Here is a 12,239-nt window from a genome sequence, read left to right on the forward strand (position 1 = left end):
AGCTACTGAGAAAAAACTAAACAAGAAAACAAAACACTTTTTCTATTGACTCCAGTTCAACTTTAATCTGTAAGTAAAATCAGTCAATCATTTACAACAAAGCTCACATTATAGATGGATGATTGATAGTTTATAGATTTTTCTTTTATTAATTAACTAGGTTACTACCTGATAAACAAAGTATTTCCAACATTTGTTTGGCATGCATAATATTATTTTTTAAATAAAAAAACAACAACTAATGAATGACTTGTAGTGTTTACAGATCAATTAATAACGCCCATAGTCTAATTATTAGCAGAGGCATCTAAAATGGACAGAATATTGTTTTATCAAATTTTCAAACATTATTTTAATTGAACAATTCAAAATTTTCTTCGGATTAAATATATGTATTCAATCTAATATAATGGAAACAATTAAGTCCAATAAATCAAATGAGAGAAAAAAAAAAACTTCTGTGGTAATTCTAAAGAAACTGACTTAAAAACACATTTTGCCCAAAATGTAAAACTTTAATCATCAGAAGCTTGAATTTAAATATCCTTCATGGGCAGACCCCTTTTTAGTTTATTCCCTTTTATTTTTCTTCATTCTTTAATTGTGAGGAGAAACATCTGCTGTCGCATGTATGTTAGTGTTGACAGTAAGAAACAGATGAAGGTGTTGAATTTAATATTGATTTCCAAATTCCAACCAGACACTGGTTTTATTGACTGTTATCTCATATATGACGATTCCATGTAAGGAGCGTTAAATATTCTTCCCTGGAGACAATCAGATCCGTTTCCCGTGAGGTAGTCATTTCGCTGGTGTGTGAATCTGAAATTACACCTGATAAATTAAAGATAAATAAATAAAGAGGGACATCTATAAAGAGGGAAACCCGGAATAAAGAGAGAAACCTGGAATAAAAGAGGGAAACCTGGAAAAAAAGAGGGAAACCTGGAATAAAAGATAGAAACCTGGAAAAAAAGAGGGAAACCTGGAAAAAGAGAGGGAAACCTGGAAAAAAAGAGGGAAACCTGGAATAAAACAGGGAAACCTGGAAAAAAAGAGGGAAACCTGGAAAAAAGAGGAAAACCTGGAAAAAAGAGGGAAACCTGGAAAAAAAGAGGGAAACCTGGAAAAAAAGAGGGAAACCTGGAATAAAAGAGGGAAACCTGGGAAAAAAAGAGGGAAACCTGGAATAAAGAGAGAAGCCTGGAATAAAAGAGAGAAACCTGGAATAAAAGGGGGGCCCTGGAATAAAGAGGAAACCTGGAATAAAAGGGGGACCCTGGAATAAAGAGGGAAACCTGGAATAAAGAGAGAAACCTGGAATAAAAGAGAGAAACCTGTAATAAAAGGGGGACCCTGGAATAAAAGAGGGAAACCTGGAATAAAAGAGGGAAACCTGGGAAAAAAAGAGGGAAACCTGGAATAAAGAGAGAAACCTGGAATAAAGAGAGAAACCTGGAATAAAAGAGAGAAACCTGGAAAAAAAGAGGGAAACCTGGAATAAAAGGGGGGCCCTGGAATAAAGAGAGAAACCTGGAATAAAGAGGGAAGCCTGGAATAAAAGAGAGAAACCTGGAATAAAAGGGGGGCCCTGGAATAAAGAGGAAACCTGGAATAAAAGGGGGACCCTGGAATAAAGAGGGAAACCTGGAATAAAGAGAGAAACCAAGAATAAAAGAGAGAAACCTGGAATAAAAGAGGGAAACCTGGAATAAAAGAGGGAAACCTGGAATAAAAGAGAGAAACCTGGAATAAAAGAGGGAAACCTGGAATAAAAGAGGGAAACCTGGAAAAAAAGAGGGAAACCTGAAATAAAGAGAGAAACCTGGAATAAAGAGGGAAGCCTGGAATAAAAGAGAGAAACCTGGAATAAAAGGGGGGCCCTGGAATAAAGAGGAAACCTGGAATAAAAGGGGGACCCTGGAATAAAGAGGGAAACCTGGAATAAAGAGAGAAACCTGGAATAAAAGAAAGAAACCTGGAATAAAAGGGGGACCCTGGAATAAAGAGAGAAACCTGGAATAAAAGAGAGAAACCTGGAATAAAAGAGGGAAACCTGGAATAAAAGAGAGAAACCTGGAATAAAAGAGGGAAACCTGGAATAAAAGAGAGAAACCTGGAATAAAAGAGGGGAACCTGGAATAAAAGAGGGAAACCTGGAATAAAAGGGGGGCCCTGGAATAAAGAGGAAACCTGGAATAAAGAGGGAAACCTGGAATAAAGAGAAAACTTGGAATAAAAAGGGAAACCTGGAATAAAAGAGGGAAACCTGGAATAAAAGGGGGGTCCTGGAATAAAGAGGAAACCTGGAATAAAAGGGGGGCCCTGGAATAAAGAGGAAACCTGGAATAAAGAGGGAAACCTGGAATAAAGAGGGACACTTGGAATAAAAGGGGGACCCTGGAATAAAGAGGAAACCTGGAATAAAGAGGGAAACCTGGAATAAAAGAAAGAAACCTGGAATAAAAGGGGGACCCTGGAATAAAGAGGAAACCTGGAATAAAAGGGGGACCCTGGAATAAAGAGGGAAACCTGGAATAAAGAGAGAAACCTGGAATAAAAGAAAGAAACCTGGAATAAAAGGGGGGCCCTGGAATAAAGAGGAAACCTGGAATAAAAGGGGGACCCTGGAATAAAGTAGGAAACCTGGAATAAAGAGAGAAACCTGGAATAAAAGAAAGAAACCTGGAATAAAAGGGGGACCCTGGAATAAAGAGAGAAACCTGGAATAAAAGAGAGAAACCTGGAATAAAAGAGGGAAACCTGGAATAAAAGAGAGAAACCTGGAATAAAAGAGGGAAACCTGGAATAAAAGAGAGAAACCTGGAATAAAAGAGGGGAACCTGGAGTAAAAGAGGGAAACCTGGAATAAAAGGGGGGCCCTGGAATAAAGAGGAAACCTGGAATAAAGAGGGAAACCTGGAATAAAAGGGGGGCCCTGGAATAAAGAGGAAACCTGGAATAAAGAGGGAAACCTGGAATAAAGAGAAAACTTGGAATAAAAAGGGAAACCTGGAATAAAAGAGGGAAACCTGGAATAAAGGGGGGGTCCTGGAATAAAGAGGAAACCTGGAATAAAAGGGGGGCCCTGGAATAAAGAGGAAACCTGGAATAAAAGGGGGGCCCTGGAATAAAGAGGAAACCTGGAATAAAGAGGGAAACCTGGAATAAAGAGGGACACTTGGAATAAAAGGGGGACCCTGGAATAAAGAGGAAACCTGGAATAAAGAGGAAACCTGGAATAAAGAGGGAAACCTGGAATAAAAGGGGGGCCCTGGAATAAAGAGGAAACCTGGAATAAAGAGGGAAACCTGGAATAAAGAGAAAACTTGGAATAAAAAGGGAAACCTGGAATAAAAGGGGGGTCCTGGAATAAAGAGGAAACCTGGAATAAAAGGGGGGCCCTGGAATAAAGAGGAAACCTGGAATAAAGAGGGAAACCTGGAATAAAGAGGGACACTTGGAATAAAAGGGGGACCCTGGAATAAAGAGAAAACTTGGAATAAAGAGGGAAACCTGGAATAAAAGAGGGAAACCTGGAATAAAAGGGGGGCCCTGGAATAAAGAGGAAACCTGGAATAAAGAGGGAAACCTGGAATAAAGAGGGACACTTGGAATAAAAGGGGGACCCTGGAATAAAGAGAAAACTTGGAATAAAAAGGGAAACCTGGAATAAAAGGGGGGCCCTGGAATAAAGAGGAAACCTGGAATAAAGAGGGAAACCTGGAATAAAGAGGAAACCTGGAATAAAAGGGGGACCCTGGAATAAAAGAGAGAAACCTGGAATAAAAGAGAGAAACCTGGAATAAAAATGTGAAAATTGTGGGACTTTCTGGGTCCTGGAAAGTGTTTTAGACTGAAGTCATTGGATCAGAGGAGGGGTGAGAATTCATCCTCTCTCTGCATGTTGATGCTTCCATCTATTTAATAATAACTTTTTATTCTGGTGGTTTCTGTATTTTTTACGATCCAGAGGGGAAATATGACGACTCATCCTTACTGTTGCATTTTTCCCTCCCTCTCTCTGCCTCCAAGTTGTGTTTCTTGGAGGGTTTTAGTCTCTAAGCTCTCCTTTTTTCCTCCTTCTTATTGAGCTTAAAATAACCGGAGTCAAAGCCCCCCTCGGATTCAGCCGAGGCGCCGGGAATCCGTGTCACAGGGAAGATGATGGAGGTGGCAGCTGCTAAAAACAGATCAGCCCCGTCTTTTTGCTGACTGACTGCAGCTTTGCCAATCTCAGGAGAAATAAGGCGCTTTTCTCGCCGTCATTTAACCAAAATAAATCTGTGAGGAGAAAAAAAGAAACCTTGGAAGGAGGGATTGGGATGTTTTTTATTCAAATCACTCATACGCAGCAGGTCCAAAAGATGTTTCTTTATTAGAATCATCAGAATTCACTTTGCAGGGTTACAACTGGAAAACATCTCGATGCGTCGGCTGTTTTTACAAATGAAAAAGCATCTTATTAACCAGCCAAGATTCCGTGTAATTAGAGAGAAGATGGAGGGAAATCTCCTCAGTTTGTGCTGACTTCATCGTGGTAAACATCTTTTAGAGAAATTATACTAAACATAAAAAGGAGGGGGAAAGAAACCCTCAGGATCCCCTTACATTTGATTAACGCCAAACTCTCTCATAACTGGAGTGCAATATTAAGTTATTCGCAAACCTTCAGATATTTTTGAACCTTTTTTACCACCATACGCTATCGGATGTCCTCAGCTCAAATAAAGGAACCCGTTTACGAGTGCACATCATGCTGAAATATGTTTATATCAGTGATCAAAGAGAAACACAGACAAAATAAAAATAAAATCAGTTCAAATATCTCCTGATAACGTTTCTACTCCACAAACAGCTTACATGACATTAGTCCTTTATTAGTTTCAATACAGTAGAGTTAATGCTCCTCTTCCTCATCTTCCTGCAGGATAAACTGCTTTGTGCTCAAACGATCCGCCGCTAACAGTCTTATATTTGATCCACCTGCAAAGCTTGGTACAGTACATGATTTCTGGAAATAAAAGCAAGAAAGGAAGCGTACCTTCAGGTTATTTGGAACAATTTCATTTAAAAACTGAATTCTGACGCTTTGTTGACATTCATCCCAGATTCTCGCCCCTCACTGCTTGTTATTTCATTTGTTTTGACAGTTTAAAAACTGACCTGTTCATTATGGAGTGAATTTTACTGCAAGAATTTTGCAAGCAGATAAGAGTTGGAAATGGAAATTTGAAAAAAATCAACCCAGGAGTGAAACTTAAATATACGGAAGAGGATTAGGGACACTGAAAAAAAAACTGATTTTTTACATTTTTATTTCAGTTTAACATGGAAAAAATGTCAGAATTCTTAGATTAAAGTCAGAATTCTGAGAAAAAAGTCAGAATTCTGACTTTTTTCCAAAACTAAACTGAAATTAAATTTAAAAAAAAAGTTACCTTTTTATTTTTTCCCCAGTGGCCCTAATTCTCTTCTATATAAATAACTTCTAATCAATCAAAATTGTTTTAGAATAACTTTGCTTTTTTCTTAGATTTTCTTTTTTTATAAATATTTTTTATTTTATTTTTAATGCTTTAATTTTCTATTTATTCACGTTTCATCATTACATAACTATATATTTTTTCTTTTTTTCCAAAAGATTTGCAAAAATTGTGTTTTATAGATCAGATTACTTCATAGCAACAACATTTTTATGTATCAAGAGCAACTGCTTGCATTGGTTTAAAGTGTAGAGAAGGTTCTCAGTAAGTGTAATGTGAGGAAAATACAATTTGTACAAATTTGAAAAGTTAAAATTTGAAAAGTAGCAAAGTTACTTTTTTTTTCTCGATTTTTGATTTTTTTTTATTTCCATTTACGAAACTCTTCTCTTGCAACAATAGTGGAACAAAGTTCACTCCATAGAACGGAGGCAGAAGGGCTCAGGGGGGGTTTTAGTTTTGATGATGCTGGAGCAGAACCACTACAGAGGAAGCCTGATGACCCCCCTGCAAAGAAAATAAAAAGGTTCCTGGGTGTTTAGTAGTTTTGGTTGTAAACTGGCGCCGCTCAGCGCGGTTCCTCTGAGCAGAACATGGAGTCCCTCTCAGACCTCATCGCTGTATGGCTTCTAGGGGAGGGTCTGATGGAGGGGGTGGGGGAACAGAGAGGAAGGCCTTTTGATTGTTTCCCTCAGATGGTTCAGGCGTGTGCTTCATCAGGTCAGCCGCCTCCTCCCTTTTGTCCCACCTCATCCTCTGGGCAGACCCCCCCCCCAGCTGCTCTCACTTCTCCATCAGGGACAGCTGGATGATCCGCTGAAGCTCCTCCTCCTCCCGCCGCCGCCGCAGGTCCGCCTCTTCCTGCTCCCGGGCAGAGATCTCCATGGCGATGCGCAGCTGCTCGTTGTAGGTGCAGGTGTGCGGCTGCTTCTTGGAGGGGGTGGAGCTGAGACTGGAGGGGGGGCGGGGCTTGTGCTGGGGCGTCCTGAGGAACATGAAAACCTGGTCAGCGTTAGAGACCCTAAAGTAGAGCGATATCGCTCGGTGTGGTACCGATCCGGCACAAACTTATCCTGTATCACCAATAAAAATAATAATACTACGTTATTATTAAGTTCATTTTATTATCTTTATATATATATATATATATATATATATATATATAAAGAAATAAAGTTTTAAGTCGCATCAAACCTCTTACCTTTTAGATGTTTTTTCTTGTGAATATTTTGATAAAATCGAGGACAATATGTCTGTTTAAAGGTGACTACTTTTATAATATGGTATAAATATGATAAACAGAAGCTAAAATTAAAAATTAAAAAAAATATAAAACATAATGTGAGAGCAAATCAAAACAAAACAGAGTTGAGAAACTGGAATACAAAAATAAAATTCAAATATTTTCTTCACAATTATAGTTGTTTACTGGATTGTGCTTTAAGAAAGTGTAAAAAAAAAAACATAAAAAATGTATATCTTCTCTTTTTAAATTAAAAAATGTACTGCTCTTACTAAGCAAAACATTAAAAACACCCATCAGTAAGTTTTTAGATATAAAATGGTCAATAATGTTCTTTATGTAAATTAGTCTGTTGGGTCAAAGCGGCCGGTGCTGGAATTCTATTTAGGCTCAAAAAGGAAAAACTAAACACTTTCAGGACGGATGATCCGTTTAACCTCATTCCATCAGGATCTAATGTTCTTTTTTTAAGGTTTTCTTTTGGAGGCAAATAAAAGGTTTATGCACCTTTAACATTCAAATCAATAATTTGCATGGTTTGCATTTAATATCAAATTTCGAGTGTTTTTAAATACTATTTAATTTATTTTTCTTATTTCTGCATCAATTCGTTTAAAAATAATATTCATTTAGTAAATAATATTTACACATCTAATGCTTGTTTTTCTTATTCCATTTATCCCTTTTAGTTTATCCTTTTATTTAATCAATAAAGCAGTTTTATCATTTACAGGAATAAAGTCACTTAAGATCTTTGAGACTTGGTGTTTTTATTTTTGCTTTTTTAAAACCTGTCTGCTCATTTAGCTGTTAACAAACACCTGCATCTGTTAGATTTTTAGTATTTCTGTTCATTTTCCTCCCGTCTTTCACGTTCTGCTGAGAACAAAGTGCAGTTTTAACTGCAGCTCCTCAGATTCACCCTGTTTGTTGATGGAAACACCTCCTACTTCCTGTTTTGTTTCGCTCTGCAGTTGACAGTTTGTCACACAAACGATCGATATCCATCGCCAACTCATCATACTTAATCTGACCTTACAGAAGTGTAATTTTCAGAGTTATCACTGGTTTTCATTAGAGCATCAACAGACAACATCTTCCTGGAGGTCAGAGGAGCTTAAAGCATCAAACCTCAACAAGTTCTCCAAAGAGGAACCATCAGACGCTTTGAGACGCTCGGTGATCATCTCTAACCAGCTGATATTCTGTCCTCCTTTTGTTTCTCCTCTCCCTGCCTTCCTCAGACTTTTCTCCATATATTTGTTGTAACATGACTCCTTCCTCAGTAAAGGAGACGTAAAAAGCTGCACTGAGCGCCTGAGATGTCCTCAGATTCTTATTGTTCTGGTAGAAACTGGATATGAACAGATGAGTAAAGGAGAGAAACCATCTCACATCCTTTCAATCCTAGATCAGATAACGTCTAAAAAGATGAGAGAAATCATCTTTTTATTCAAGATTTCCCAAACTTAGGGCTAAATCTGATAAATTCTAATAAATAGAACAAAACCATAATTTGTTTATGGATTTATTGATTTTCTGACTTCTATTTCTAATCGGTAAACATATGTAAAACAAATAAGATGATGATTTTATTAAATGACAGTGTGTAACTTTTAGCCACCGGGGGCACTAGACCTGCAACTTTGAAGTGTAGCGATTCTGAACAGGTAGCATCGCTAAATGAACCAGTCTACCTGCGTTTTCTAATCTCATATCAAACCACTTAAAGTCACTAAGTTCCTGGTAAATTTAAGACCAAGTTCTAGAATCTAGATTAAATCCTACATCAATTCAATTCAATTCAATTTGTTACCTGAGTGAAGTTGGCCCCCCCACCTTCTTCAAATCAGACAAAATTAAACGTTTGTGCTGGTTTGTGCAGCAAAAATTTTCGTTTGTGCCGCAAGCATTTTAAAGATATAAAGAAATATTTCTAGAAGAAATTAATGAAAATGTAAAGGTCAAAAGGTCAACCAGCCCCCCCACCTCCTTCAAATGAGGCAAAATTGGTGTCAATTAACTCGGCTCCGTTTGTGCAGCAAAAATTTTTGTTTGTGCCGCTGTCATTTTTTTTACAGGTTAAAATGATATAATCACAGGTTAGCAACTTATAATTTATATGAAATTCAGAGTTTCCGTTCGGTTCGACTGTCTCGGTTCCATTCGCGTGTGTTGCGTTCGGTTCATGCGCTGCTCCTTTTTCTCATAGGCGAAGCGTTTACACTCCAGAGCAGAAGGTGGCGCTACTGTGACCAAAGCCAACCACCAGTAGTAAACAAGAAGAAGAAGAAGCGAAGCAGCGTAGCCGGGTGTAGCAGAAAAAAATCAGTTGTTATGGAGAATTGTGTGGGTATGGCGAGTGGGAAAGAACAGGAGTTGGAAGACGCGCCAGCAGCACTTTATAGGTCTGCTGTATGGGACCACTTTGCATTTAGAGTGACCTACGATGACGGCGGAAAGAAACTTGTGGATAAAAGTGCAACAGTGTGCAAGCATTGTGCAACACGTTTTGTTTATGCTAACAGCAACATGACCAACATGTCAGGCTAACCCCGAAATCCCTCATACTCCGTCAGCGCTCCGCCCCGCTGCGCTCCAGACCGGCTGCACAAAGCAAAGCCTACAGCCCCCACTATGGCTCCCGTCAGCTCCGCTCTGAGTTCCTTGGAGATGGTAGAGGGCATGCGCCAGATGATTAAATGATCCAGGGTTTCCGCGGATCATTAAAAATAATTACAATTCATTAATTTTTTTGGATTTTTTCATTAATTAATTATTAATTTTCATTAATAAATTTTAATTAATTGATTGAAAGAAAGTTGTGGATAAAAACAGTGTGCGAGCATTGTGCAACACGTTTTGTTTATGCTAAAAGCAACATGACCAACATGTCAGGCTAACCCTGAAATCCCACATAATCCGTCAGCGTCCGCTGTGGCTCAGTCCCCTCCGCCTTGGAGATGGTAGAGAGCATGCGCCAGATGATTAAATTCAAAGCAGCAAAACATGCGGAAATGATCCAGGGTGTCCGCAGATCATTAAAAATAATTACAATTCATTATTTTTTTGGATTTTTTAATTAATTTCATAAATTTTTGTGGGATTTCGAACTAGCAATGAACATATATTGAACCCAACCGAAAACTGTGACCACGAAACCGTGAGACTCGACACTAAAAAAGGTAACGGCGTTAGTAACACTTTCAACGCCTTTACTCCCATCACTGCATCTCAAAGCACTTTCCAGTTCACCAGATCATCCAGTCAGATTAGTTCAAAGTTTTCTATCTAAGGAAAACCAGCTGATTGCATTCACTCATTGACTCAAAGGCAATCCCTCACCCTAAGCATGCTTGTAGCGACAGTGGAGAGGAAAAACTCCCTTTTAACAAATAGAAACCTGAGTTTTGGAAAGAAATCGATCTTTTATCTTTTCGCACACAAAGATGCTTTAAAAATGTTCTAAACTACACAGAATGAGGTCATGATGCAAACCTAAAGTTTGAGTCATTTCAAAAACGCAGAACATTAAACAAATTGCTAATCCTCTGTTCAATGAAAACAGAGTAACAACAGGTTAAAGGGGGGAGAAGGAAAGCACAGCTGCCCTGTTCTCAAACAGGAACGTCTGATAAGACAATGCAGGAAACACTCATCCATCTCTTCCCCCCCAGCAGGACAGAGAGGAGAAGCAGGATGGATAAGATAATAGAGAACGGGAGGAGAGCTGGAGAATAGAGGATGTGAGTCAAAGATGGAAGGAAGGAAGAGGGGGTTGAAAATATACAATGGAGGTTTGGCAGATAGTAGAGGAACAAAAAACATGAGAGAGGAGAGGATGTGAGAGGAACGCAGGATATTTTACCTTCATGCTGACAGTCATGGAGCTAAACGTAGGTTTGTTTTTTTAAGGGACTTTGGTTGTTTTTCTAACACTAGCAGTCTGTCCTGTTCATGGTTTATTATTCAGGGAAGCTCTGATTAGTTTCTGTGGCTCCTGTTATAACAGGGCTTCTGTGTTGAACTGAAAGATGCAGACAGTGTTTAACTGTTACGTGTTAGAACCACGAAACTGAAGATGTTGGAAATCTGAAATAAATAAATGAATGAAAATTACCCCTCTGTAGTTTTTCAAAGCAGATTTGGTTTAAAAATTCATATTTGTGTCACAGAAGGTAAATAAATCCCCGTAAAGAGGATTGTACTGTAGGGGCAGGAAGCAACTTCTCTAAAATGACGACACAACGAAAATCTGTTCCAATGAGAATTTAATAAAGTTAAAATAGAAATCACTAACTTTAACTTTATATGTTATTATTAGGGTTCGCCCTCAGAGAAAGGCGTAAACTGAAGGTATTAAATTAGCTTTAGGTATTAAGTCTGTCATACACGCGCCGCTTTGTTTTAAAAATATATAAATATTAAAAAATATAACAGCGGATGTCTGGGGGACAGTGATTGGCCTACATGTTCTGAATGCTGGCGTACCTTAAAGGAATAGTACACCCAAAACATGATTAGCCTTCATTTTCTACTCACCCCCATGCTGAACAACACTCTGGAGTACTTTTTTGATATCTCAAATGCATCTAGAGATCTGGGAGGCTTCTTGCTGTCTGCTGACATTCAAATAATGGAGGTCTATGGTGCCCGAGACAGAAAGGTCCATAAAAGTCCACAAAAAACGTGTCAATATTCCTCCATACTGCTCGTCCAATGTATTCCAAGTGTCCTGAGTGGGTAGCGTCCATAATTTACTCGAAACGAAGTCATTTAGAATGTTTTTAGAGCATAAACAGTAGTGTATAGGATTTCCTAAAAGCGCGTTCACGAGTTTACGGAAACCGCGGCAGACCAAACCAGACGAAAGTGCGCATTCAGCTCGGCAAAGAACTCATGCTCTTCCTCAACACTGAAGTCCTCAGACATTTTTCTTTTGTTGTTTCTTTCTTCGCACAGGTAAACAGCACATTTCTTCTTCTACGCTTGCATTATCGGCAGAGCAGACGCTGAATGCGCACTTTCGTCTGGTTTGGTCTGCCGCGGTTTCCGTAGACTCGTGAACGCTCTTTTAGGAAATCCTATACACTACTGTTTATGCTCTAAAAACATTCTAAATGACTTCGTTTCGAGTAAATTCTGGATGCTACCGACTCAGGACACTTGGAATACATTGGACGAGCAGTATGGAGTAATATTGACACGTTTTTTGTGGACTTTTATGGACCTTTCTGCCTCGGGCACCATAGACCTCCATTATTTGAATGTCAGCAGACAGCAAGAAGCCTCCCAGATCTCCAGATGCATTTGAGATATCAAAAAAGTACTCCAGAGTGTTGTTCAGCATGGGGGTGAGTAGAAAATGAAGGCTAATCATGTTTTGGGTGTACTATTCCTTTAAAGAATAAATGATGAACAGTTCAGTTTGTGCCTTCAAGTCGTCGCCCATAGGAAGACGTTACCTGGATATATCTTCAGAACGGCTCCAAATGACACAAAACTCAAAT

The 12,239-nt window shown here is 38.7% G+C and overlaps 1 protein-coding gene across 1 annotated transcript in view; it reads right to left on the minus strand.

The window, feature by feature from the left end:
• Positions 1-6,062: 6,062 nt before the first annotated feature.
• ankrd13b (ankyrin repeat domain 13B) overlaps positions 6,063-12,239 on the minus strand; it is a 93,731-nt gene continuing 87,554 nt past the window's right edge. The window contains exon 16 of the mRNA XM_038290490.1: positions 6,063-6,471. Within this exon, the coding sequence (XP_038146418.1) occupies positions 6,270-6,471 (202 nt within the window). The 3' untranslated portion in view covers positions 6,063-6,269. The remainder of the gene's footprint in view (positions 6,472-12,239) is intronic.

Source organism: Cyprinodon tularosa, unplaced genomic scaffold, assembly GCF_016077235.1.
Source record: "Cyprinodon tularosa strain WSP-4 unplaced genomic scaffold, ASM1607723v1 ctg282, whole genome shotgun sequence".
NCBI classification, from domain to species: domain Eukaryota; kingdom Metazoa; phylum Chordata; class Actinopteri; order Cyprinodontiformes; family Cyprinodontidae; genus Cyprinodon; species Cyprinodon tularosa.